The sequence below is a fragment of the Pan paniscus genome, chromosome 1 (genome assembly GCF_029289425.2).
Source record: "Pan paniscus chromosome 1, NHGRI_mPanPan1-v2.0_pri, whole genome shotgun sequence".
NCBI lineage: Eukaryota > Metazoa > Chordata > Mammalia > Primates > Hominidae > Pan > Pan paniscus.
Genome location: NC_073249.2, coordinates 106,535,036 through 106,562,074, shown reverse-complemented (window position 1 = coordinate 106,562,074; position 27,039 = coordinate 106,535,036). Strand labels below are relative to the sequence as shown.

At 41.4% G+C, this 27,039-nt stretch overlaps 2 protein-coding genes across 6 annotated transcripts in view; both read left to right on the top strand.

Annotated features, from left to right (window-relative positions):
- AP4B1 (adaptor related protein complex 4 subunit beta 1) overlaps positions 1-7,960 on the top strand; it is a 9,987-nt gene extending 2,027 nt beyond the window's left edge. Inside the window, exons 3-11 of one of the 5 annotated variants that reach the window (XM_003805659.7) lie at positions 153-377; positions 1,130-1,260; positions 1,631-1,778; positions 2,609-3,105; positions 4,209-4,292; positions 5,067-5,170; positions 6,550-6,757; positions 6,977-7,258; positions 7,523-7,960. In XM_003805659.7, coding sequence (XP_003805707.1) covers positions 153-377; positions 1,130-1,260; positions 1,631-1,778; positions 2,609-3,105; positions 4,209-4,292; positions 5,067-5,170; positions 6,550-6,757; positions 6,977-7,258; positions 7,523-7,950 — 2,107 coding nt within the window. In that variant the 3' untranslated portion in view covers positions 7,951-7,960. The remainder of the gene's footprint in view (positions 1-152; positions 378-1,129; positions 1,261-1,630; positions 1,779-2,608; positions 3,106-4,208; positions 4,293-5,066; positions 5,171-6,549; positions 6,758-6,976; positions 7,259-7,522) is intronic. The other 4 variants (XM_008973746.4, XM_008973740.4, XM_055114143.1 and 1 more) reach the window with 4 other exon arrangements.
- Positions 7,961-27,039, top strand: BCL2L15 (BCL2 like 15). The gene is made up of 4 exons (XM_003805665.5): positions 7,961-15,958; positions 16,547-16,668; positions 21,248-21,472; positions 22,104-27,039. Exons 1-4 carry the CDS (start codon positions 15,832-15,834, stop codon positions 22,119-22,121), a joined length of 492 nt encoding a protein of 163 aa, XP_003805713.3. The 5' UTR covers positions 7,961-15,831; the 3' UTR covers positions 22,122-27,039.

Here is a 27,039-nt window from a genome sequence, read left to right as displayed (position 1 = left end):
ATTGTGTGATATAATAGACAAGGTAATCCTGGCTGCTACCCTCTAAGAGATCACAATCTAGTTGGGTAATCAGGAGATATGTAAGTAAAACTCCCTCCATTGTAAGTTGGGGATTTTGCATTTTACTTCCTTCTGTCATGTGCGTTGTTCAGGTACATGACTCAAGGCTTGGACATGTCTGGTGTTTTTATGGAAATGGTGAAGGCCAGTGCCACTGTAGATATTGTCCAGAAGAAGTTGGTTTATCTGTACATGTGCACATATGCTCCCCTGAAACCAGATCTGGCTCTCCTGGCCATCAATACGCTGTGCAAAGACTGCTCAGACCCCAATCCAATGGTGCGAGGGCTGGCATTACGGAGCATGTGTAGCCTCAGGTGAGTACCCTCTTCTCTGTCTGGTCCTAAATGGCTGATGAATTCAAGTGATCACAGGGTAGGTTTTTAAAGAGGATAATTTATTTGAGCTCCTTAATACTGGGGAAAACATTATTGTACCCTGAACTCAGATTTTCAGCCACTGCTTTGGCTTAATAACCTGTATCATATAATTTTATTAGAGGGAGTTTTTGATTCTCACTCTAAGTAAAATAGTCCTCAGTTTTGGTTAAATATCTCTAAACAATTATGTGTATTTTTTTTTTTGCTGCCTGTGCATTATTATTCCAAATGAAAAGTCAAATTAGGCTGGGCACAGTGGCTCATGCCTGTAGACCCAGCACTTTGGGAGGCTTAGACAGGAAGATTGCTTGAGCCCAGGAATTTGAGACCAGCTGGGCAAGATGGTGAGAGCCTATATCTACAAAAAATTAAATGGGCATGGTGACACGCACCTGTAGTCTCAGCTACTAGGAAGGCTGAGGCAGGAGGATGGCTTGGGCCCGGGAATTCGAGGCAGCAGTGAGCTATGATCGGGCCACTGGGTGACAAAGTGAGACCCCATCTTGAAAAAAACAAGAAAAAAACAGAAAAGTCAAATTATGGCTTTTTAAGCTCGATAGAGGCTTTCTGCAATTCTTCATGATCTGATGGGTGCAGCATCTACTAAACCGTCTGTTAGGTGAACAGGGGCTGAGGTATGTCAAAATTAGTATTTCAGAATCTGGCTAACTCCAGGATGTGTTGCTTAGGATGCCTGGTGTGCAGGAGTATATACAACAGCCTATTCTCAATGGTCTGCGGGATAAGGCTTCATATGTCAGGAGAGTGGCAGTCCTTGGATGTGCCAAGATGCATAATCTTCATGGAGACTCTGAAGTAGGTAAGTTCAGTGTAATCCATCATGGTCAATGTGCCTCCATTATGTATAACTTTAAAAAAGATTGTGTGGCTTTGGTAGAAAATAATAATGTGGCCCCAGTTCTGTATATATCTCTTTAAGTAGGATGCAGGGCTTGGTATCTTCTGGAGATGAGAAGTCCTTTCTCTGGGGCCCCAGTGAGATCCTTTGTATTAGCTGCTTAGAACAGTCTGGACATGGCAGTTTTTTTTTGCCTTGCACTTTAGTGTGGCCTTTGTCATTTTTGTAGCAGAGAAGTTCAACTTTGTCTACCTGGAGCTATTACTCTGGCTACATCCCTGTTACTCTGAAGCTTTCCTTCTTTATCTAAGAACTTTGTTCTTTTTTATAGATGGTGCCCTGGTAAATGAATTATACAGTTTGCTGCGTGACCAGGATCCAATTGTAGTTGTGAACTGCTTGAGGTCTCTAGAGGAAATTCTGAAACAGGAAGGAGGCGTTGTCATCAATAAGCCCATTGCTCACCATCTCTTAAATCGGTTTGGATGCCTCAGCACTCTTTTTATTATGAGATCTGCTACCTTGTGGGATCTTGTTGATGTATTAAAGTATTGAACAACTTATGTGGGGTAGAAAAGAAAGTTAACCATTATTATTATTATTATTTGAGATGGAGTTTTGCTCTTGTAGTCTAAGCTGGAGTGCAATGGCGCTATCTCGGCTTACCGCAACCTCCGCCTCCTGGGTTCAAGCAATTCTCCTGCCTCAGCCTCCCGAGTAGCTGGGATTATAGGCATGCGCCACCACGCCCGGCTAATTTTGTATTTTTAGTAGAGACAGGGTTTCGCCATGTTGGTCAGGCTGGTCCCAAACTTCTGACCTCAGGTGATCCGCCCGCCTCAGCCTCCCAAAGTGCTGGGATTACAGACGTGAGCCACCGCGCCCGGCCAGTTAACCACTATTAACTCCCTCACATTTCACTGAGAGAATTTATTTGCCTTACTTTCCCTTATTGATATAGGGAAATAGAAATATACTGTGGAAATAGGTTCTACCCTTCTCTAGTCATGTCCCCCAAACTAAGCCATTTATAGTGTCTTAAAATGTAAGGAACCTGGACCCAGTGTATGCTGATCATGTCTTTGGTCTTAGATGAGTGTGCATTTGTATTAACAACTCATCTTGGAATTTTAAGCCTTTTTTGTGTAAACTTTAAATAGTACATGAAAAGTGACTTAATTATGGCACAGCCTATTTTTAAGAATTCTCCCTTTGCTATGATGAACAACCACCTGGTCATATGGCAGTGGCATGGAAATGGTCCTAATTTTGTTGCTAAAATAGCTCTTTTGTTTTCTTTTTTGGATAGAATGTCAAAACTGGACCAATGGGGCCAGGCTGAAGTATTGAACTTTCTGCTACGCTACCAACCCCGCAGTGAGGAAGAACTATTTGACATTCTCAATCTGTTGGATAGTTTCCTCAAGAGCAGTAGCCCAGGTGTGGTGATGGGAGCTACCAAACTTTTTCTGATCTTGGCAAAAAAGTTTCCCCACGTACAAACTGATGTCCTTGTGCGGGTCAAGGGACCTTTGCTAGCTGCCTGTTCTTCAGAGAGCCGTGAGCTCTGTTTTGTTGCTCTTTGTCATGTACGCCAGATCTTGCATAGTTTACCAGGTCACTTTAGTAGCCACTACAAAAAGTTTTTTTGCTCCTACTCGGAGCCCCACTACATCAAACTACAGAAAGTGGAGGTGCTGTGTGAGCTGGTGAACGACGAGAATGTGCAGCAGGTGCTAGAGGAGCTTCGAGGGTACTGCACGGATGTGTCTGCGGACTTTGCACAGGCTGCCATCTTTGCCATAGGTAGGTGTCTGCTCCTTTTCCTTCTTGAGAACCTAGACCAGCCAGCAAGAAAACTGTGGTTAGAGGAACCATAGAGAGCAAAGGGCATGAATCTTGCTTCAGAAGCAAAGTACTATGCACTAAATAATTGGGTCAGTGACTACAAACACGGGGGAAGAGAGTTTTTTTTGTTTTTTGTGTTTTTTTTTTGGTCAAGATTGGTGTTGCTGTATCTTCCAGGATGGAGAATACAGGTAACACAAACTACAATACTTAAAATTGTTGTTGTCTTCTATCCAAAATGCTTTCCTATACATCATCTTACCACAGTATCGTGAGACAGTCAGGAAAAGTAGACAAATGTCATTAACTTCATTTTAAAGATGAAGAAACTCAGGCACAAAAACAGTTATCAAATTGCCAAAAGGGCATATAGTTTTAGAAATGGGACTGAAATCCAGCTTTCCTGACTCAAAGTCCTATGTTAATCCACCAGTCATTTATTGAGCTTCTGCTATGGGCTATGTATTGTGCTGAATGTAGACCAACACAGAATAATTCCTAAATCTTACAGACTTTTTCATAGTACCCTGTCTGGAATTTGAAAGGCTGGAGTGACTCAAAAACTGAAAACAGCTGTTGAGCCAAGTTTTGAAGGATTTCAAGTGCAGGAGGAGGAGCAACCCTCATATTTGGAATAAAGCATGGTTATTTTAGGGGCAGAGAAGAGGGAGCAAAGAGGAGACAAGAAATCCTTAGGAGACTGCTGTCAAGTGTCCCCCACAAAAATACTCCATTGCGGGTGTGCTGCAACAAAAAGGGTACCTCATATCTGGCTGCCATGTAAATACCTTTGTTACTATAAGTTTTCAACCTTGTTTAATGGGGAATTGTTTTGCTATGAGCTTTCAGTTTTCTAGTAGTCAGTGAGAAAAAATGATTTTTACCAAAGTTCCCTTTATAGCAAACTTATATTCTTAGTTCATCAAGTAAGGAGTGAATTTTTTTCTTTTTTTTTTTTTAGATAATTCTGTTTCTTTTGTCTTTCACTGGTGGGAGATGATTTTAGATTGAGGTGCTAATATTTCACTTAGCAGTTTTCTCTGCTTTCCCTTCTTTTGTAGGTGGCATTGCCAGGACTTACACAGATCAATGTGTTCAGATTTTAACAGAGTTGCTGGGTCTTCGACAAGAGCACATTACCACAGGTAATGCCTGCCTTTTTAGGATTTTTGTTTTTTTTGTCAGGTGCCTGGCCTATAGTAGTTGCTCAAAACATGTTTGTTGTTGAATGAGTAATATAGAGATTTGAACTTTTCCTTGCATCATCATCTGTTGCTGTTAGAGAAGCATAAAGTCTATAGATCTAATAGGATATTGAGTCTTCAGGCTGCCATGATCTATAAGGCTGTACTATAGATAATGAAGGCTGCTAGGATGACCTTGCTTGATATTTCACCGTCTTTACTTCTCTTTTTGTTTTATGGCAGTATGCCATAGGCAGTGGCTTCCAGGGTTGGGACTAGGGTAAGTCAAGCAAGATGCCTAGGATGCAAAATTTAAGAAGGCACTCACTCTTAGGTTCCTGCAAGAGCCAATCCTGCATGTCTTCTTCAATTTTGAACCCTAGGCACCTCACTTGTGTTATCATTTTCCCAGGCCTGGTGGTTCTATTTATACTGTCTTTAGTGTTTCATTCAACAGCAATACTACCCCACATTTGCATACAGCTTTACGTTTTACAAAGTGCTTTTTCATACATTAGTTCATTTATCCTCATGTCAATCTGATAAGAGCAATATGCGTTCAAGAAATTATTGCTCATTTCATTACATTTCTTAGATAACCATTGACCACACCTCCAAAACCCATTTTACAGAAATCCAGCCAGAATCATGAGTCTGAATACATGACTGTTCTTAAGATTCCTGCCTACCTGGAGGCTCTAATCCTGTGCTCTTGTACCCTGGCCTGTATTGTAGTGGTGGTGCAGACTTTCCGAGACCTGGTTTGGTTGTGTCCTCAGTGTACTGAAGCTGTGTGTCAGGCCCTGCCCGGCTGTGAAGAGAACATTCAAGATAGTGAGGTAGACTATAATTCTCCTTTACTTCTAGGTAGAGGGAGAATGCTTGAAACCCTGCCCTTTGAAATGGAATCTAATTATTCTCTCTACCCTGTGTTTGAAGTGGACACTCTTCGAATTGATTGCCACCTTAGATTCTCTTTTGGATATAGATGGCATATAAATTATAAAAACAAGATTTATCTGACGGGTTTTATTACAAAACTCTGATACCATTGTTCTCTTGAACAGTTCTGTTTTGTTTTGTTTTGCTTTGCTTGAGATAGAGTTGCCCAGGCTGGAGTGCAGTGGCGTGATCTCGGCCCACTGCAACCTCTACCTCCCAAACTGAAGTGATTCTCTTGCCTCAGCCTCCTGAGTAGAGTAGCTGGGATTACAGGTGTGCACCACCACGCTCAGCTAATTTTTGTATTTTTAGTAGAGAGGGTTTTGCTATGTTGTCTAGGCTGGTCTAGAATTCCTAGCCTCAAGTGATCACCCACCTCAGCATCCCAAAGAGCTAGGATTACAGGCATAAGCCACTGTGCCCCGCTTCTCTTGAACAGTTTTGAGTCAGAGATTTAGACCATGGAGTTTTTAGCTAGAATGAAAATTATAATCATTTGTGAAATTTTTACAAAGATTTGGACGTAATCACAGGTCTACAGACTTAAATATTCAGGGGTGTTGGACCTAGACAGATAACCTTTTTTTTTTTTTTTTTTTGAGACAGAGTCTAGCTCTGTTGCCCAGGCTGGAGTGCAGTAATGCCATCTTAGCTCACTGCAACTTCCGCCTCCTGGTTTCAAGCAATTCTCCTGCCTCAGGCTCCCGAGTAGCTAGAACTACAGGTGTGCACCACCACGCCTGGCTAATTTTTGTATTTTTAATAGAGACGGGTTTCACCATATTGGCCAGGCTGGTCTCGAACTCCTGACCTCAGGTGATCCACCCTCCTCGGCCTCCCAAAGTGCTGGGATTACAGACGTAAGCCACCGTGCCCGGCTGACAGTTACATTTTTAAGAAGCTTCACAGATGACTCTGATGTGCACTCTAGGTTAGTAACCATTTTTGTGAAAAATTTAGAGAAATTCTTTGAGCAGCTTCCACTGAAACACTAAAACCCAATTGGGCCAAAGGCCCCAAACCTGAGGAAACCTTATTTATTGCTTAATCTAACATAGGCTATGAAAGTTTTGAGTTTCCTCTTGTGTATTAGAATTTCATTCCTATTTGTTGTAGAGAGTATAGTAGGGGGAATCAGTAAATTAAATGAAGTAAACTAAAGATTATACCTTTTCTGCTGGCACTAAGCGAAAAGCAAAACCAGTGGCTGTCTATTATCTCCTGTGTTTTAGACAGTCAAGTGTTGAGCACTTGCTCTTATTCCTTTATTCTCTAGGGGAAGCAAGCACTTATTTGGCTACTTGGTGTCCATGGGGAAAGAATTCCTAATGCTCCTTATGTGTTAGAGGACTTTGTTGAGAATGTGAAGTCGGAAACATTTCCAGCTGTTAAGATGGAGCTGCTCACTGCTTTGCTGCGCCTTTTCCTCTCCCGACCTGCTGAGTGCCAGGACATGCTAGGACGTTTGTTGTATTACTGCATAGGTGGGTTTTTCAGAAGGAAATAGTATTTGCCATGACCCATAGTAAAAATTCTTAATAGCTTTCATTGTTTGGTGAGTCACGTCTGGGACCCGAGAAGAAAATGTGAATGCTTCCTAGGTTTTCCTCTCTCCTTCATTTTTTTCTCCTATTATGGTTGGCACAAGAGTAGGAGGAAAGTGGTTTTGTTTTTAATGAAGTCAATCTGTTGTCTTACCTCAGAGGAAGAAAAAGATATGGCTGTACGGGACCGAGGTCTCTTCTATTATCGCCTCCTCTTAGTTGGCATTGATGAAGTTAAGCGGATTCTGTGTAGCCCTAAATCTGACCCTACTCTTGGACTTTTGGAGGATCCGGCAGAAAGACCTGTGAATAGCTGGGCCTCAGACTTCAACACACTGGTGCCAGTGTATGGCAAAGCCCACTGGGCAACTATCTCTAAATGCCAGGGGGCAGAGCGTTGTGGCCCAGAGCTTCCTAAAACTTCATCCTTTGCCGCATCAGGTAAAAACAGTCCTTACCTTAAATCTTGTCATGATAAATCTTTACCTTTTCAATGATTGGTGGAAAGTAGAGTATCTTAGCACTAAACCTCAGACTGTTGCCTGAATTTGAAGCATTTGTGAGCAAGAAAGAGGTTCGTCACTGGTTATTTCAGCCATTTGTCCAAAAATAAAAGTCACATTGTGTACATTTGGGAATTTGGATAAAAAACTTAGCTCCTACAGATTAAGAACATCTTTCACACAAGTTTTCTGTCTCTTTTAGGACCCTTGATTCCTGAAGAGAACAAGGAGAGGGTACAAGAACTCCCTGATTCTGGAGCCCTCATGCTAGTCCCCAATCGCCAGCTTACTGCTGATTATTTTGAGAAAACTTGGCTTAGCCTTAAAGTTGCTCATCAGCAAGTGTTGCCTTGGCGGGGAGAATTCCATCCTGACACCCTCCAGATGGCTCTTCAAGTAGTGAACATCCAGACCATCGCAATGAGTAGGGCTGGGTCTCGGCCATGGAAAGCATACCTCAGTGCTCAGGATGATACTGGCTGTCTGTTCTTAACAGAACTGCTATTGGAGCCTGGAAACTCAGAAATGCAGATCTCTGTGAAACAAAATGAAGCAAGAACGGAGACGCTGAATAGTTTTATTTCTGTATTAGAAACTGTGATTGGAACAATTGAAGAAATAAAATCATAACAGAGTCTTATTGCTTGTCTAGAGTAAGATGAATAACTATTACACTTTCTTAGTCTTTCCTATTAGAGCTGCCAGTAAGTCCAGATAATATCAGATACAAAGGAGAGTGGAAAATCTAGAAATCAGGATTCTTAAGTTTTTGGCCAAAGAACATTGATTCATTCCTTTCATTCCTATTGGCAATTGACCCCATTTTTCAATGATGATGTTGTAGAGGTTAATGTTGGTAAGGAGATGCGTTGAGGATGGGATTTGGATTATTTCCTAATCAATTTTAGGAATTGTGTTAGTAATTAAAGATGGCTGATGTGTGGAAACTGATAGGGGTCATCATTTGTGGGGGTCATCTTTTCTTCCCTGGATTATTATAGTAAATTCCTAACTGTTCTCATATTTCCAATCATGCTTTTAGGCCAGATTCCAAAGTCCTTAATGTCATCTAAAGTACCTCTTTGGTGTCAAGTCTTGCCACTCCCAAAATGACTTCTTTTCTGGCAGAAGCAAACCATTTGCATTGCAGTTCCCTTTATACACCTGCTTCTTTCACCTCTGTGTTAACTTAAACCTGCTTTTATTTATCGCCTGGAACATTTTCTCACCCTCATATCTTCTTGAATTAACACCTCGTCTATCTTTCAGTGTTCAGCTCACTCATAAGCTCCTTCAGGAAGTTCTCTTTAACCCTCACTGCCTTCATTAGGGGCCTCCCTCAAGCTGTCAAAGTAGCCAGAGCATACCTCTAGCAGTAGTATTGTAATTGTTTTCTTGTTGCTTGTCCTCAATTTTTATTCTGTTCTTATCTGACCACATTTTGTACATTGAAGCAACTTATGGCAAGAACAAATCTAATAGAATGATGGTAAAATATAAATAGCGAATCCAGAATGGGAAAAATTAAAATACCAGTTAAGACCAGCTAGGTTGGGGATGGGGAAATATACAAATGTTCAGGCTGTATGGGCCTATTAGGTGATATAGTTGAGCCTTGATTTGTCTCTATAGGTGATTTAGCAGTCAGAGTTAAGGGAAACAGTTATAATTGTCATCAGAGAGGAAGAAACATTGATTTCTAAAAGAAATGTACGTGTAGTTTCACATAGGTGGTACTAAGATATGTGCAAGATCCTATGAGAAGTTAGTAATGGGTTTCACATGACTTTCTTAACAGTATTCTTCAACGAAAGCAGAGAGCATGACTTTAATATAGAGCTTAGACTGGGTGCAGTTGCTCACGCCTGTAACCCAGCACTTTCGGAGGCCAGGGAGGGAGGATTGCTTGATGCCAGGAGTTCAAGATCAGCCTGGGCAGCATAGTGAGACCCTGTCTGTAAAAACATTGATTTAGCCAGGCATGGTGGCACATGCCTGAAATCCCAGCTGCTCAAGAGGCTAAGGCAGGAGGATTGCTTGAGCCCAGGAGTTTGAGGTTACAGAGAGTAGTGATCACACCACTGCACTCCAGCCTGGGTGACAGGAGACCCTGTCAAAAAAAAAAGAACATACAAAAAAGTAGGCTAGATACGGTGGCTTACGCCTTTAATCTCAGTACTTTGGGAGACCAAGGTGGGTGGATCACTTGAGGCTAGGAGTTTGAGACCAGCCTGGGCAATGTAGTGAGATCCCCATCTCTACAAAAGTAAAACATTAATGAGGTGTGGCAGCGTGTGCTTGTAGTCCCAGCTACTTGGGAGGCTGAGGTGGGAGCATTGCTTGAGCCTAGGAGGTCAAGGCTGCAATAAGCTATGCTCATGCCACCGAACTCCAGCCTGGGCTACAGAGCAAGACCCTGTCTCCATAATAATAATAATAATAATAATAATAATAATAATAATAATATGGTGCTTAATGAAGGCATTTCTTCAAGGACTTAAGATAACATGATCCAAGTATATAGCCTTTATCATCCAGCTTAATTCAAGGATTTCTACTACCTAGATATAGATGAGCACATACCCTTCAGATAATTTTTCACCTATCACTTCTCTCAAATAGCCTTTTTTTTTTTTTTTTTTTTTAATCTGAGACGGAGTCTTGCTGTGTCACCCAGGCTGTAGTGCAGTGGTGTGATCTCAGCTCACTGCAACTTCTACATTGCAGATTCAAGCCATCCTCCTGCCTCAGCCTCCCAAGTAGCTGGGACTACAGGCATGCACCACCACGCCTGGCTAATTTTTGTATTTTTAGTAGAGATGGGATTTCGTCATGATGGCCAGGCTGGTAACTCCTGATTTCAAGTGTTACCCAGCCTCAACTAAGCTCTTAATAGGAGTAGATAACAGACAGTATTGAATTTTCTGGTAAGAGCCTGGGTTTTGTGAGTTGTTTATTGAATGGACTTCCCCATTGAAAACCCTTTTTTTTTTTTTTTAGGTGGAGTTTTGCTCTTGTTGCCCAGGCTGGAGTGCAATGGCGTGGTTTTGGGTCGCTGCAACCTCCACCTCCCGGGTTCAAGCAGTTCTCCTGCCTCAGCCTCCCAAGTAGCTGGGATTACAGGTGCCCGCACCACACCCAGTTAATTTTTTGTATTTTTTTTTTTTTTTTTTTGAGACGGAGTCTCGCTCTGTCGCCCAGGCTGGAGTGCAGTGGCGCGATCTCGGCTCACTGCAAGCTCCGCCTCCCGGGTTCACGCCATTCTCCTGCCTCAGCCTCCCGAGTAGCTGGGACTACAGGCGCCCGCTACCACGCCCGGCTAATTTTTTGTATTTTTAGTAGAGACGGGGTTTCACCGTGTTGGTCAGGCTGGTCTCAAATTCCTGACCTCAGGTGATCCACCTGCCTCGGCCTCCCAAAGTGCTGGGATTACAGGCATGAGCTACCGTGCCTCGCCTGAACAACTTTTAAGAATGATTCTTTCTTTCCTTTTATTTCCATAGTGCCTGCCACATAGTATTACTCAGTAAATATTTACTGAATGAATGGCTGTATATAATTAGATTCTGATGTGTTTTGGGATTGATGTTTGAAAGGGGTTTTATGATATTGTATCAACTATATGGAAAATGATGGAACTTATTCTAGACCAGGATTTCTTAAAAGTGGCAATACTGACATTTGAGGCCAGATAATTCTTTGTTGTGAGGGGCTTTCCTCTGCACTGTAGAATGATTATTAGCAGTGTCTCTGGCCTCTGTCTACCCACTGGATGCCAGTAGAACCCTCAGTTGTGACAACTAAAAATGTCTCTAGACATTGTCAAAGGTCCCCTGGGACAGGCGGCAAAATTGCTGTTACTTGAGAACCACTGATTTAGACCATGGATCCTCAGGGACAGGAAAGGGAGGGATTAGAACAGCTTCAGAATTGCATTTTCTGTATTTTTATGGTTCAGTTAAATGGTGAATGTTTAATTAGGTACTAAGAGAAATAAAATTGAAGTGCTGCCAATTCAAAGTGTAGCAAGGGGCCGGGCGTGGTGGCTCACGCTTGCAATCACAGCACTTTTGGAGGCTGAGGCGGGTGGATCACAAGTTCAGGAGTTTGAGACCAGCCGGCCAACATGGTGAAACCCTGTCTCCACTAAAAATACAAAGAATTAGCTGGGTGTAGTGGCGGGTACCTGTAATCCCAGCTACTCGAGAGGCTGAGGCAGGAGAATCGCTTGAACTTGGGAGGCGGAGGCTGCAGTGAGCCGAGATTGTGCCACTGCACTCCAGCCCAGGTGACAGAATGAGACTCCATCTCAAAAAAAAAAAAAAAAAAAAAAAAAAAAAAGCGTAGCAAGGGAACAGGATGCAGGTGGTAGAAATTGAGTAAACTTATTGACTTTTTAAAATTAAAGACTATAACTGAAATGTTGATCTAAAGAAAATTAGGTATGACTAAGCAACTGAATAAATAATAATACTAAAGTGATCCCAACTATTGGAGCTTTTAGAAGACTATATTCTACTTGGTTGCTTTTCTATAATGTAAGAGGCATACATAGAATATGAAATTGTTGCTTTTGGAAAATATACTTTTAAGATTATCTCAATGAAGAACTGATTTCTCCTGTAGCCTGGTTTTACTAATTTATAAGCAAAATGACTAAAGCTCAGGTATACTATGAAGTTAATTCTTTAATATTTCCCCTGCTAGGAACTCTGTATAGCTTCTGCAGACATGGGGTTTGATGATGTGATATAAGTAGATGTTTATATTTTACAATCCATGAAGGTAGTCTATACTGTGCTCTTAGAACAGCAGCCATCTAATGTCATTCTTAGTTGACAGGTAAACAGTATGTTATGTATGTAATGAGGTTCCACAAAGACAATAGTGTTTTGGAACACTGCAGAGGCAATAATTTGCATATTACCATCATTTTATAGTTATGAATCAGTGACTGTGATGTGTTTCCATTACCCCTATTTTTGAACAGGCGTTCTGTTACAAGTATTCTATTCCTTTCTTAGATATGGGATGTTTAGGGGAGAGGGGACACATTACTTGTTTTCTTAGTTACAAGTCTCCATGTTGAGAGGAGTTACACTCAAGGATCTTCATCCACATGCACATCTGGTACAGATGACAAGATCCTGGACTTTAAGCCAATGATATAATGAGACAAAGCTTTTTGGGGAGGGATGTAAATTGTTGTGGTCGGAGGGTGGCAAGAGAAACAAGTGACGGTGAAAAAATTCTGGCCTCATGATTTTTCAGTAATAATTAAGAGCACCATATTACAACTGCAAGGGTGAAGGTATGTGGGCTGAGGGAAAGGGATAGTTTTGGAGGGTGCTATATTGAAGGCCCAGAAGAAGTAAACAAACTTGGAAAAAATTTACTCCACATTGCTAATGACAGCCTGTACTCTGTTTCTATAGCTTTACAACATTGATTATACAAGACAATGCAAAGGAGTTGAAATTGGATTTTTTTTTTTTTTTTTTGAGACGGAGTCTCATTTTGTCATCCAGGCTGGAGTGCAGTGGTGTGATCATGGCTCAGTGAAGCCTTGATCTGGGCTCAAGTGATCCTCCTGCTTCAGCCTCCTGAGTAGCTGGGACTATAGGTGCGTGCTACCACCCCTGGACTCAAAATTCGATTTCAAAGATGGCATAAGCATATTGATAGTGAAATGAGGAACGTGGTTTATTACTGTGGGAAAAGCTTGAGTTTAATGTAAGACAGACTTGGTTTAAAATTTCTATTCTGCCACTTACTGATGTGTGAACTTGGGCAAGCTATTTAATACCAGCTGGATGGTCTCATAAATATTTTTATTTTTTATATATTGTTTTGGGAGTATGTCACAAATGTATTTTTTAGAATCCTTCAACTGTCAGTGGCTAGCTCTAATGTGAAAGGAAGTTAGCCTAGAATTTTCTCTGAGTGCCCTTCTGATGTTAAAAGTCTGAAGCCTACTTAGTAATAATGAGGTTTCAGCCCTTTTGCCTCTAGAGAGAATGAGCGACAGATAATGACAAATGAAAATAGCACTTTAGCTACATGGGAACATAATTTGTGTTCTTACTCCAAAAGCAATTTATGATCATTTTTAAAAATTAAGACTTTTTAAGAGCAGTTTTAGGTTCAAAGCAAAATTGAAACAAAGGTACAGAGATTTCCCATATACCCTCTGCCCCAACACAAGCATAGTCTTCTCTGTTATCAACATCCTCAATCAAAGTGGTACAATTTGTTGTAACTGATGAACTTACCTCATCAATTATTACCCAAAGTCCAATTACCACCCAAATTCCTCCTTATCTTTTCATGGCCTGATCTTTTATTTTGAGACACAGTCTTGCTCTGTCACCCAGGTTGGAGTGCCATGGTGCCCTCTCAGCTCACTGCAAACTCCGCCTCCCAGGTTCAAGCAATTCTCCTGCCTCAGCCTCCTGAGTAGCTGGAATTACAGGCGTGAGCCACCGCGCCCAGCCAGCTCATTTCTTTTTAGCACTAAATAATGTCTATTGTTTGTATGTATCACAGTTTATTTATTCATTTACCTACTGAAGGACATATTGGTTGCTTCCAAGTTTGGGCAGTTATGAATAAAGCTGCTATAACAACCATGTGCAAGTTTTTGTGTAGATAAGTTTTCAGCTCCTTTGGGTAGATACCAAGGAGTATAATTGCTAAATCATATGGTAAGAGGATGTTTAGTTTTGTGAGAAACTGCTAAACTCTTCCAAAGTGGCTGTACCATTTTGCATTCCTACCAGCAATGAATGACAGTTCCTGACCCACATCCTCACCAGCATTTGGTTTTGCCAGTGTTCTGGATTTTGGCCATTTTAATAGGTGTGCAGTGGTTGTATGTGTTTTAGAATGGAACAGAAAACACAAGATTGGCTTTGATATTTTGCAAGATAGAAATTCCATTCTGAACAACTGACTTACTGTTTATGCTTGAATCTTTTTTTGTTTTTTTTTTTTTTGGAGACAGAGTCTTGCTCTGTCACCCAGGCTGGAGTGCAGTGGCGTAATCTCGACTCATCACAACCTCCGCCTCCCAGGTTCAAGCGATTCTCATGCCTCAGCCTCCTGAGTAGCTGGGATTACAGGCATGCACCACCATGCCCAGTTCATTTTTGTATTTTTTAGTAGAGATGGGTTTTGCCATGTTGGCCAGGCTGGTCGTGAACTCCTGACCTCCGGTTATCTGCCCGCCTCAGCCTCCCAAAAGTGCTGGAATTACAGGTATGAGCCACCATGCCCGGCCTATGCTTGACTCTTTTATTAGTTGGAGCTGTTAATATTAATAACTTCACCAGGTCAGACAGGTTGAGTGGTAAGTTTGCTGATAGGTTTGATGGCTGCTTCTGAGACCCAAACCCAAAATCTAGGTTTAGCTACGTTAAGAAGGCAACCACTACAGATAAGTGTCCAATCATGAGATCTCTTAAAACAATGATGGAGTCCAACCCTGTTAGGAAAATCCTTTTGCTAGACAGAGAATCTCAGATCTCTTTCCTCCTGGTCATTATGTCTTGGGCTAAAAGGAGGACATTTAACATTTATTGTATGCCAAACAGTGCTAGGCCATTCCGCATGTTATCTTATTTAATCCTCATAATTTATCTATGAAATATTTTCTGTTGTCCCCATTTATAATTCCAAGTTGTTTTTTTTAACCTTCCCAGACTTTATATCTGCTACCTCTCCGCCTAGAATAGTGTTATGCCTCCTTTTTGCATAATGAATGCCTACTTATTCCTCAGAGCTCATGTCAGATGGTACTATTTTAAGGAAGCCTTCCCAGTCCCCTAGGTTTGTTTCCCTATTAAACTGATCAAAGGCTTGATTCCCTGTTACACTTCACTGATCAAAGTGCACTGATCTCAATAGCACAAATAACAATGCGATTACTCATTTAATATCTGTCATTTCTGCTGAAGTGTAAGCTTCATGAGCACAGTAACTGTGCCTGTATCATTTTTCTATGTTACTTGTAGTGCCAATTATAGTTCCTTGTTCAGTAAGTAATTATTATATGATTATGGCAAATAAATTCCATAAACAGAAGTTGAACGCTGGTCCACTGTAACTTCAAAACCTTCCTTTAAATTATACCATGTGCAGGACCTAAGAAGTCAAGGAAGTATTTCTTAATAAAATTACTCCAGAGGCTCTTCCTGAACTCTATTTCAGTTCTAGGTTGGCTACCTAACGATAAAAGTTAAGCATTAATTTTATGTGGTTAGGGTGTGGTCTGAGATAGAGAACCTAAAGTCTTTAAAGTCTCCCCAGTTCCAAGTAGGTAATCCTTCTGAGAAGTCCCACCTTTCTGAGCAGCTGTGTTTGAAGAAAGCTAGTGGGAAAAGTTCCAGGATTACATGTCAGGAAACTACAAGAGGTAGAAACATTTGTTGATTTACCAGTGTTTTTAACTTCCTGCTGGGCTGAAAACTGCTTGTTTCGTGGAAAAGCAAAACTTGAGAGCAAACATCTAAAATGAAGAGCTCCCAAACTTTTGAGGAACAAACGGAATGCATTGTGAACACTCTACTCATGGACTTCTTGAGCCCAACATTGCAGGTTGCCAGCCGGAACCTATGCTGTGTAGATGAAGTAGATTCAGGTAAGGTTCCTGCCCTAGGCGGTGATTGCAGGTCAATAAGAGTATGTTTTCAGCCGGGCACAGTGACTGATTCCCGTAATCCCAGCACTTTGGGAGGCCAAGGTGGGTGGATCACCTGAAGTCAGGGGTTTGAGATCCGCCTGGCCAACATGGTGAAACCCCATCTCTACTAAAAGTAGAAAAATTAGCCAGGTGTGGTGGCTCATGCCTGCAGTCCCAGCTACATGGGAGACTGAGGCATGAGAATTGCTTGAACCTGGGAGGCGGAGGTTGCAGTGAGCTGAGATCACGCCACTGCACTCCAGTCTGGGCGACAGAGACTCGGTCTCAAAAAAAAAAACAGTATATTTTATTTATTTCCTTTAAGTTTCAAAAGGCAAACTCTAAGCTTTCAGTAACACCTAAAGCGAAAGAGGTTCTCAATGAAGGGAAACTTTCTGACTATTGGTGTTGACAGAACATTTAAGCTCTTGGGAGATAATGATATGAAAATTATTTAAAAGACAAGACAAATTTTTCTCATTGCCCAGATTCCTGGGACTTGCCATTGCTTCAAGCATTGTAACAAATGTGTTCCCTCTGTCATAGGAGAGCCTTGTTCTTTTGATGTGGCTATCATTGCTGGTCGCCTTCGGATGTTGGGTGACCAGTTCAACGGAGAATTGGAAGCTTCTGCCAAAGACGTCATTGCAGAAACCATTAAGGGACAGGTCAAGTTTCTACTTCATGCTATTGTTTGCTGCTTTTTTTTCTATTTCAAACTTCCTTTTCTTACTACTCCCATACTACAGTGACTAGGAATGTTCTATGAAAATATTTGGGGGCTTATATTTCAAGGAAGTATAGCAAGAATTCTCCAATTGCTAAAACCTAAGTGGTACAGAGATAGAAAATTTTGGGCATAGGCTGATGAACCTTCAGTTTGTCTCTACTTGGTCTTCATCACAGCTGTTGTGCTTAGTGTGCACAGAGCACATTTATAACACTTTATTCTTGGCAAAGTATAGTATCTTTTTTTTTTTTTTTTCAGACAGGGTCTTACTGTGTCACCCAGGCTCAAGTGCAGTGGTGTGATCTCAGCTCACTGCAGCCTCCACCTCCTGGGCTCGAGCGATCCTCCCACTGCAGCCTCCTGAGTAGCTGGGACTTCAGGCAAGTGCTACCATGCCCATCTATTTTTTTTATTTTTTTATTTTTAGTAAAGATGGGTTTTTGCCATGTTGCCCGGGCTGGTCTTGAATGCCTAAGCTCAGGTGATCCACTCACCTCGGCCTCCCAAAGTGCTGGGATTATAGGCGTGAGCTACCACACCCAGCCTATGCTTTTTTTTTTTTTTTTTTTTGAGATGGAGTCTCACTCTGTCACACCCAGGCTGGAGTGCAGTGGCGCGATCTCGGCTCACTGCATCCTCCACCCACCGGGTTCAAGCAATTCTCCTGCCTCAGCCTCCCAAGTACCTGGGACTACAGGGGTGAGCCACCGTGCCTGGCCCATCTGGGTGGATCACCTGAGGTCAGGAGTTCCAGACCAGCATGGCCAAAATGGTGAAACCCCGTCTCTACCTAAAAATACAAAAATTAGCCGGGCGGATCACTTGACGTGAGGAGTTCAACATCAGCCTGGCCAACATGGAGAATCCCTGTCTCTACCAAAAATACAAAAATTAGCTGGGTGTGATGGCCCATGCCTGTAATCCCAGCTACTCGAGAGACTGAGGCAGGAGAATCACTTGAACCCGGGAGGTGGAGGTTGCAGTGAGCCAAGATCACACCACTGTTCTCCAGCCTGGGCGACAGAGCAAGACTCTGTCTCAAAAAAAGAACCACCCTCTTAACTGTTATGCTTTATTCGTCCTACTATACACAGCTTGGGCAGTGTGCCTACACTACGTTCAGGCAGAGCTGGACCTGTTACTCCCAGTTGCTTGCCCTGAGGCTGTCCTAGGTAGTTGATAGCTGAGTTGACTTTTTTTCTCATTAAACATATTTTTTTTTTGGCTGGGTGCTGTGGCTCATGCCTGTAATCCCAGCACTTTGGGAGGCCGAGAGGGGCGGACTGCTTGAGGCCAGGAGTTTGAGACCAGCCTGGCCAACATAGTGAAACCCCGTCTCTACTAATAATACAAAAATTAGTTGGGCATGGTGGCACACACCTGTAATCCCAGCTACTCGGGAGGCTGAGGTAGGAGAATTGCTTGAACCCAGGAGGCAGAAGGAGGTTGCAGTGAACTGAGATCTTGCCACTGCACTCCAACCTGGGCAACAGAGCGAGACCCTCTCTCAAAATAAATAAATAAATACAAATACAAAAATTAGCCAGGCATGGTGGCACACAACTGTAATCCTAGCTACCTGGGAGGCTGAGACAGGAGAATTGCTTGACAGGGAGGGGGAGTTTGCAGTGAGCCGAGATGGTGCCATTGCACTCCAATCTGGGCGACAGAGCAAGACTCTGTCTCCAAAATAAATAAATAAATAAATAAATAAATAAATAAATAAATAAATAATTTGACTTGAACTTGTTTTAATAAAAAAAATATATTTTGAAACAGCCCTAAACTCAGGGAAAGGTTGCAAGGATAGTACAAATAATTTCTCTCTTGAATCATTTGACAGTAAGGAGTTGACATATTTCATCAACCCCTAATACTTTTATACTTCCCTCAAACAAGAACATTCTGTAATGTAACCACAATCTAACCGTCAAAACCAGGAAATTAACATTGATTCATTATCATCTAATCCTTAGATCTCATTCAAGTTTTGCCATTTGTCCCGATAATGTAATTTATAGTAAAAAGTTGTAGGCCAGAATCACATACTGCATTTAGTTGTGATTTCTCTTTAGTTTTCTTCAATCTGGAATTTTTCCTTACTCTTTCCTTGATTTTCATGACCTTGACACTTGAAGACTATGGTCTATCTTGTTGAATGTCCCTTAACTTGGGTTTGCTTGATGTTTCTTCTTGAATAAATTAAGGATATGTACCTTTGGCAGGAATATCACAGAAGTATTGCTGTGTTCTCAGTGCATTGCATCAATTGGCACAAGATTTCATTTTATCCCAGTATTGATGTTGTTAACTTTAATCACTTAAGATGGTGTCTGTAAGGCTTCTCCTCTATAAAGTTACTCTTTTCCCCTTTGTAATTAATAAGTGTTTTATGGAGAGGTACTTTGAAACTATGTAAATATCCCACATCTCATCAAAATTTCATTGCATTCATTTCTTATCAGCATTGGACCCATGAATTCCTACTTCATTCTGTGGATTATAATCTGTTAACATCATTATTAATTTAGATGTTCAAATCATCCTAGTTTTAGCTAGTGGGAGTCATTTCACTCTAGACTGCATCTCTTTGATGTGTCTCTATTATTATTTGAGTACTTCCTTAATTTCTGACAGAATATCTTATACTTCCCTAGCCCCAAACTGAAATCAACCATTCTCCAGAGAGCTCTGGTTTCTTTTATTTTTTGAGACGGGGTCTCACTCTGTTGTCCAGGCTGGAGTGCAGTGGCACGATCTCGGCTCACTGCAACCCCTGCCTCTCGGATTCAAGCAATTCTTCTGCCTCAGCCTCCTGAGTAGCTGGGACTACAGGCACACACTGCCACGCCTGGCTAATTTTTTTTTTTTTTTTTTTTGTATTTTAGTAGAGATGGGGTTTTACCATGTTGCCCAGGCTGGTCGCGAACTCCTGAGCTCAGGCAATCCGCCCACCTTGGCCTCCCAAAGTGCTAGGATTACAGGTGTGAGCCACCGCCCGCCTTTTTTTTTTTTTTTTTTTTTTTTTTTTTTGAGACGGAGTCTTGCGCTGTCGCCCAGGCTGGAGAGCAATGGCACAATCTCGGCTCGCTTCAACCTCTGCCTCCCGAGTTCACCTGATTCTCCTGCCTCAGCCTCCTGAGTAGCTGGGATTACAGGTGCATACCACCACACCCAGCTAATTTTTTGTATTTTTAGTAGAGACGGGGTTTCACTATGTTGGCCAGACTGGTCTTGAACTCCTGACCTCGTGATCTGCCTGCTTTGGCCTCCCAAAGTGCTGGGATTACAGGCCTGAGCCACCGCGCCCGGCCTCTGGTTTCTTTTAATGGAGAATGATATTTAGAAATCAAGATCTAGGTGCCCTCCCACATGGATGTCCTTTTCAGCTTGTTTGGGCTCTGATATTCAGCTCTGACCACCCTTGGCCCCCCTAAATCCCCACAGATCTTGCTTGGACCCACCTAATGGCTTTTAGATCCCATTTTTGAAAAGGAAAGAGGAAAAGGAAGAGCTACTCAATTATTTTAATGAATTATTATTATTTTATTATTAATTCTAATTAACTACTATTTTTGAGACAGTCTTTCTCTGTTGCCTAGGCTGGAGTGTAGTGGCTCAATGATAGCTCACTGCAGCCTCAATCTCATAGGCTTAAGTGATCCTCCCACCTCAGCCTCATAAGTAGTCGGGACTACAGGCATGTGCTACCATGCCTAGCTACTTTTTAAAATTTTTCATAGAGACAGGGTCTCAATATGTTGCCCAGGCTAGTCTTGAACTCCTGACCTCATGTGATCCTCCCACTTTCGCCTCCCAAAGTGTTGGGATTACAGGTGTGAATCACTGCATTCGGTCTTTTTTTTATTTGAGATGGAGTCTTGCTCTGTCGCCCAGGCTGGAGTGCAGTGGTGTGATCTCGGCTCACTTCAACCTTCGCCTCCCAGGTTCAAGTGATGCTGCTGCCTCAGCCTCCTGAGTAGCTGGGATTACAGGCCTGTACCACCATGCCTGGCTAATTTTTGTATTTTTAGTAGAGACAGGGTTTCAGCATGTTGGCCAGGCTGGTCTTGAACTCCTGACCTCAGGTGATCTCCCAGTCTCAGCCTCCCAAAGTGCTGGGATTACAGGCATGAGCCACTGCGCCCGGCCTTTACTTTAGAGTCTCCCAGACATTTCCTAGTCATTCAAGCAATACCTTTACAATTTAACCAGCTGGACTATCACATACTTAATATTTTTCTTTCAAATCATTTTTCATTCATTTTGTTTAACCTAAGCAATAATACCTGAAGTCATGGGTTTGATGGACTACTTATGGATTTTCAAGTGCCCATTAAGATAACAAAATATTAAAATGAGAAAAGATTATTCATCTACCCTCTAAGATTTCCTTAGTTACCACCAATTGCACATTTGGCACTCTAAGAAACAATTGCTTTACTGGATTCCTGCACCTGCAGCCTCCTGCACTTTTTGAGTGATACTCTGTTGATGTTTCCTTTGTCTTTCCTCAGGCAGGAGCTATACTCCAGAACACTGTGGAATCTCTCAGCAAGACCTGGTGTGCTCAGGATTCCAGCTTAGCTTATGAGAGAGCTTTTCTGGCAGTGTCAGTGAAACTTCTTGAGTACATGGCTCACATTGCTCCTGAAGTAGTGGGACAGGTGGCTATCTCCATGACGGGTATGATCAATGGGAACCAAGCCATCCGGGAGTTCATCCAGGGCCAGGGAGGTTGGGTAAGTTTGTTGGGGCTCCTGGTTTTGCTAGGTATTTGCACTGTTTTTGTATAATACCTGGGATTCCAATTCATGACCCTTTTTGTAAATTGGAAACCAACAGGAAAACAGGCTTCCCTATTTTGCTGAAAATGCCTAGATTTTCTTGCCATGGAAAAATGGAGCAGACAGAAGCTCAGCCTGTGGATGTTGGACTCGAGTCATGCTACCTTAAATATTAACTGCTGACTACTGTAAAGCTAATCTTCATTTCCTACACATAATCATCTATAAAGTATATTCATGGTAGAGTTCTAATTTCAGCCTGGCTTCACTCTGTTCCTTTGTAAATTTCTGGGTCTTTTTTTCCTAACTTCTCTATGTGTGTGTTAGGGAAGTCAGAATCACCTTAATAGTATCTAAGAAAAAACAGTCTTTGCTGTAGTGGTAACTATATAAGGTATTCTAAGCCCATGTTTTAGTAATCATCAGAACTTATGCTGTCATAGAGCACTCTTTTCCATTTACAGGGTCAGTGAAAGCCTTAATAAGAGCTACATTTCCTGGAGCTATCTGCAGATCATTTCCTGGTTTCTTAGGAAGTTCCTGAAAGCAATTCCTTTGACTGTAGGATTTTCTCTGTCTTTCCTAGGAAAGTCTGGAGAGCTGAAGAGGTGGAGCTATTCACGAGACTGAACATCACTTCCTTGTTGACTGATTGGGTGATTGATTCCTGGGAATTCAAACAAACAAATAAAAAAACACTTTTTTCATTTTATCAGAACTGAACTTAGCTGAATAAGTTATTTTTTACTGATTGTTAAAGTTGGGAGCAGCTGCCAGAGGCCTGCAGAGTTGGTTTTTGTTTTGTTTTGTTTTGTCAACTTAATGCAAACCACAGAGATTTTCTACTTTCTGTTTTCACATGAGTTTTAATGAGGTTCTGTTGAAGCAAAGACCCCTAGACACAAAGTAATGACTTGTTAGTAGTGGAATTATAAGCAACAGGGCAGACCTTTACTGGAGGTATTTTGAGAGAAAGGGAGAACAATGGAAACTATTTCTTCAGATGTAGCCCTGTCTTTTGGTAAGAATTGTGCCTACTAATTTTGCAATTTAAAGGATTTCAGGAAGCTTTTTGGCTGAAAAATCTTGTTTTTTTTTTTTAGACGGAGTCTCACTCTGTCACCCAGGCTGGAGTGCAGTGGTGCGATCTCAGCTCACTGCAAGCTCCACCTCCCGGTTTCACTCCATTCTCCTGCCTCAGCCTCCTGAGTAGCTGGGACTACAGGAGCCTGCCATCACGCCCGGCTAATTTTTTGTATTTTTAGTAGAGATGAGGTTTCGCCGTGTTAGCCAGGATGGTCTGGATCTCCTGACCTCGTGATTCGCCCGCCTTGGCCTCCCAAAGTGCTGGGATTACAGGCGTGAGCCACCTTGCCCGGCCTAAAATCTTGTTATTTTAAGTTGAGCATTTTCATTCAAAATCATCCCTAAACTTCATGTTAATTTCACCTGAGAAGGACTATTTTATGCATTTTAGAGGTTGGAAGCAAAAAACAAACAAACAAACAAAAACAGTTGTTTCTACTAGGAAGGTCAAAGAAAATAAAAGTTACTCCATTTTTACTGCCACAGGATGCAGGAAGTGCTGGCCCACATCTAGGACAGCAAGGCCACCCCAGCTTAGATGAAGCTAGCTGCATAGCACAAAGCTTTAAAAGTGTGGTTCACACACCACTTGTGGACCTTACTGAATTGCTGATTCGCATTCCTAGAGATTCTGATTCTGTAGGGGTAGGCTGGAGCCTAGGAACCTACCTTTTAAACTAGTTCCATAGGTGATTCTGATGTACATATAGAGTGTGACAGCCATCACTATAGAGAATAGATTGATAAATTACAACCCACACATCAAATCTGGCTTGCTGTCTTATTTTGTTTTATTGGAATAAATAATAAATAAAGTTTTATTGGAATAGAGCAACATTCACTTGTTTACATATTGTCCATGGCCGCTTTTGTGCTACAATGGCAGAGTTGAATGATTATAGAAGACCATATGGCTGGTTAAGTCCAAAATATTTACTAGCTGGCCCTTTACAGAAAAAGTTGGCTGACCCCTTCTCTAAATCAACATTTCTCCTTGGTAACTGAAACCCTATTACAGTCCTGACAATTCCAGCAAACACAGCTGTAGATAGGGTTTAAACTCAAAGATATTTAACTCTTCTTTGGGAACTTAGTCTCCATATGTTTGTTAGTTCTTGCATAATCCACAGTTTCTCTGGGTCTTCAGCCAATCAGAGAGCTCTGTAGCTCCTGAGTAGTCCATTTCTCTGGCCCTACAAGTGAGAGTGATTGGAAGCAAAGCTTATGATTTGTATGATCTTGTATCTCAAAATAGTCCTTAATGATCTAATAGATTAGTAGGCAGTCATCAGGTAGAGACTCCAAAAACCAGACTACTTTCCTGAATATCAAGAAGAAAGGCATTGCTACAGTGATTCATGAAAAGCAGCATTAATAACTTTGGCTAAAGTTTAACAAAGCTAACCACTTCCCCTCTATCAGCCAGCCATCTATGTATCTCCTCTAAATGCAGAGAAGTAAATATGTAGTGCTGTTAATACATTTTTGCTTTTTAAAGTTATGCTTTGTCCTGGCGCAGTGGCTCATGCCTGTAATCCCAGCACTTTGGGAGGCCAAGGCGGGTGGATCACCTGAGGTTAGGAGTTTGAGACCAGCCTGGCCAACATGGTGAAACCCTGTCTCTGCTAAAAATACAAAAAATTGGCCAGGCTTGGTGGCACGTGCCTGTAATGCCAGCTACTCAGGAGGCTGAGGCAGGAGAATCACTTGAACCTGGGAGGTGGAGGTTGCTGTGAGCTGAGATCGCGCCATTGCACTCCAGCCTGGGCTACAAAAGCGAAACTGTCTAAAAAAAAAAAAGAAAATAAATAAAGTTATGCTTTTTCCTCTATTCCTAGTTAAATCACAACAGGTTAGTAATCCATAAATGATGTGTCCTGTTTCTCTTTAGTAGAAATTATATTTTTGGCTACCAGTTAAGAAACTTGTACTCCTTTGTCCCTTATGTTACTATAAACTCTATAAAAACTATAAAAAAGATGATGAGTTTTGTGGTATTTGACTTCATAGGCAAAATCAAAATTTTTACTTTGTTGCTATTCTGTTTTATGAAATAAACTTCTGTCTATGCATTTGAACTAAGTTTCAGCAAATTCAATCTAAATTGAATAATTCCAGCTCCCAGTTTTATCCTATGTTGCTCATAAAACAGTTCCAAGTATACTGCATTATCTTGAGATTTGAAGATATGGTGCCCACGGGGATTATACTAGGCAAATGCGTTAAGCAGCTCTGGCCTAGGTGTTGTGTATTTTAAGAGACTATCTTAGGAGAGCTTAAGTGATTGGGCTGCAGGAAGAAGACATTGTAACCCAGGAATTAAAAATGGATTCAGATTGCCTGATTTTAACACTTTAGTTTCACCATAGGCTAATTATGTGACACTGGGCAAGAGACATAATTCTTCTGTACCTTAGTTTCTACATTTGTAAAATAGAGATGATTTGGTAACTTATTAATAAGATTTTTGTGAGAGATAAATAAAACAAATACACTTTGTAAAGGGTGAGTGCTTGGAATATTTTAAACACTGTGCCATTAGCAATTTGGAATTCTGTGTTATGCAGTTCATAGGTTCTAGCTTGACTTTTTTCTCTCTCCATTAACCCTGTCTCTCACAGATGCAAACCACTCTTAATGGCTTTACTTTCACATCAATGTGAGTGATTCCTAAATATGATTTATTTCCCTTCTCAATTCCATACCCACAGATGCTTATTATTTATTTATGTGTACCTTTCTTATCCCCATACTCTCCCTGTTTGCGATACAACTAGCTCAAAACCTCAGTCATTTTTACCTTGTCTCTCTCTCTCCAGTCCAACTCACCCAACTAGTTTTTCTCATTTGTTACTTCATTTTTGTCCGGGTTCTTCTACCAGATTTATTAGCAACTGCCTGGACTATTAATAAAGCCTCCTACTTAGGCTTTCAATAGATTATTCTGTTCCTGCTCCATTCCAGTCTGTCCTATATACTGCCATCAGATTGATCAAAGCTGTGGTTTCTTTGTCTTATTTTGATTCATTTTTAGATATGGTATCATTCATTTTTAAATTTAACATACCAATGAAGATTACAAGACTTAAACATCTTATCAGAAGGGGGCATTTATTTTTTAAATCAAGAAATAACTTTCCAAAAGCATTGCTTTGAATGCCATTCTCTTAAAGTCCTTCAGTGGAACTTTTGAGTGTGATTAGACATGTTCATTATCTTGATTGTAGTGATTTTATGGGTGATGATTTCACACCAACTTATCAAACTGCATACTTTGAAATGTGTAGTTTATTGTACATCAGCACTACCTTAATAAGGTTGTTTTTTTTTAAAAAAAAAAAAAAACAAAAACCTTCAGCTGCTCCCTACTGTTCATCAAATAACAGTCTGATATTCAAATTCCCCCAGTATCTGGCCCTAAATGCCCTATATAGCCTTAATCAATCATGATTCTCCTCTACAATCCCAATGCTCTAGTAAAACCGAGCCAGTCACTAAAGCTGCCCTCCTCCTACTGTTCTCTATGTTTCATATTGCTTTTTCTGAGGCTCTACCTGTAGACATCTTCAAGACCCAACCCAACTGTCATGAAGCCTTCTCCATGAAGGCTATCCATATAACCAGAATAAGAAGTGGTCTTTGCCTCCTTGAATTTTGTTTGTACCACTTTTATGTTTCTTATCCAAAAAATGGCCTTAAGTTGTAATTATCTGTATAGTCATCTTCCCCACTAGGATAAAGGATTGCTGAATGATACAATTTGTTGTATACTTCTGTAACACCCCTCCTCTTCATTATCTGGCATGTACATCGATATTAAAAATATTCATTAAATGAATGAATAGCTGATTGACTCAGATGAGACTTCAAGTTTGATTATATTTGAAAAGGATGCTAAGCTTTAAGAGTCCTGATGCTCTTTATTTAAAAAAAAAAAATGCTTCAGGCTGGGCTCGGTGGCTCACGCCTGTAATCTCAGCACTTTTGGGAGGCCAAGGCGGGTGGATCACCTGAGGTCAGGAGTTCAAGACCAGCTTGGCCAACATGGTGAAACCCCATCTGTACTAATAATACAAAAATTAGCTGGGCGTGGTGGCACATGCCTGTCATCCCAGCCACTCAGGAGGCTGACGCAGGAGAATTGCTTGAACCCAGGAGGCGGAGGTTGCAGTGAGCCGAGATAGCACCATTGCACACCAGCCTGGGTGACAACAGCAAAATTCTGTCTCCAAAAAAAAAAACAAAAAACTTCAATTGCAAGTTATTGGTTGACCTTTGCTTCTTGAGGATTCTGAAACCAAAGGCAGAGTATGCTTCCCTGTGTAGTGGGAGGTTGACTATGAAGTCTGCAGCAGGTGAACTGAAGGACTTAGTGAAGTCTCAGAATGCTGTAGTGACAAGCAGTAGATTGAAAGATGGGTAGGGGGACTTTTCCT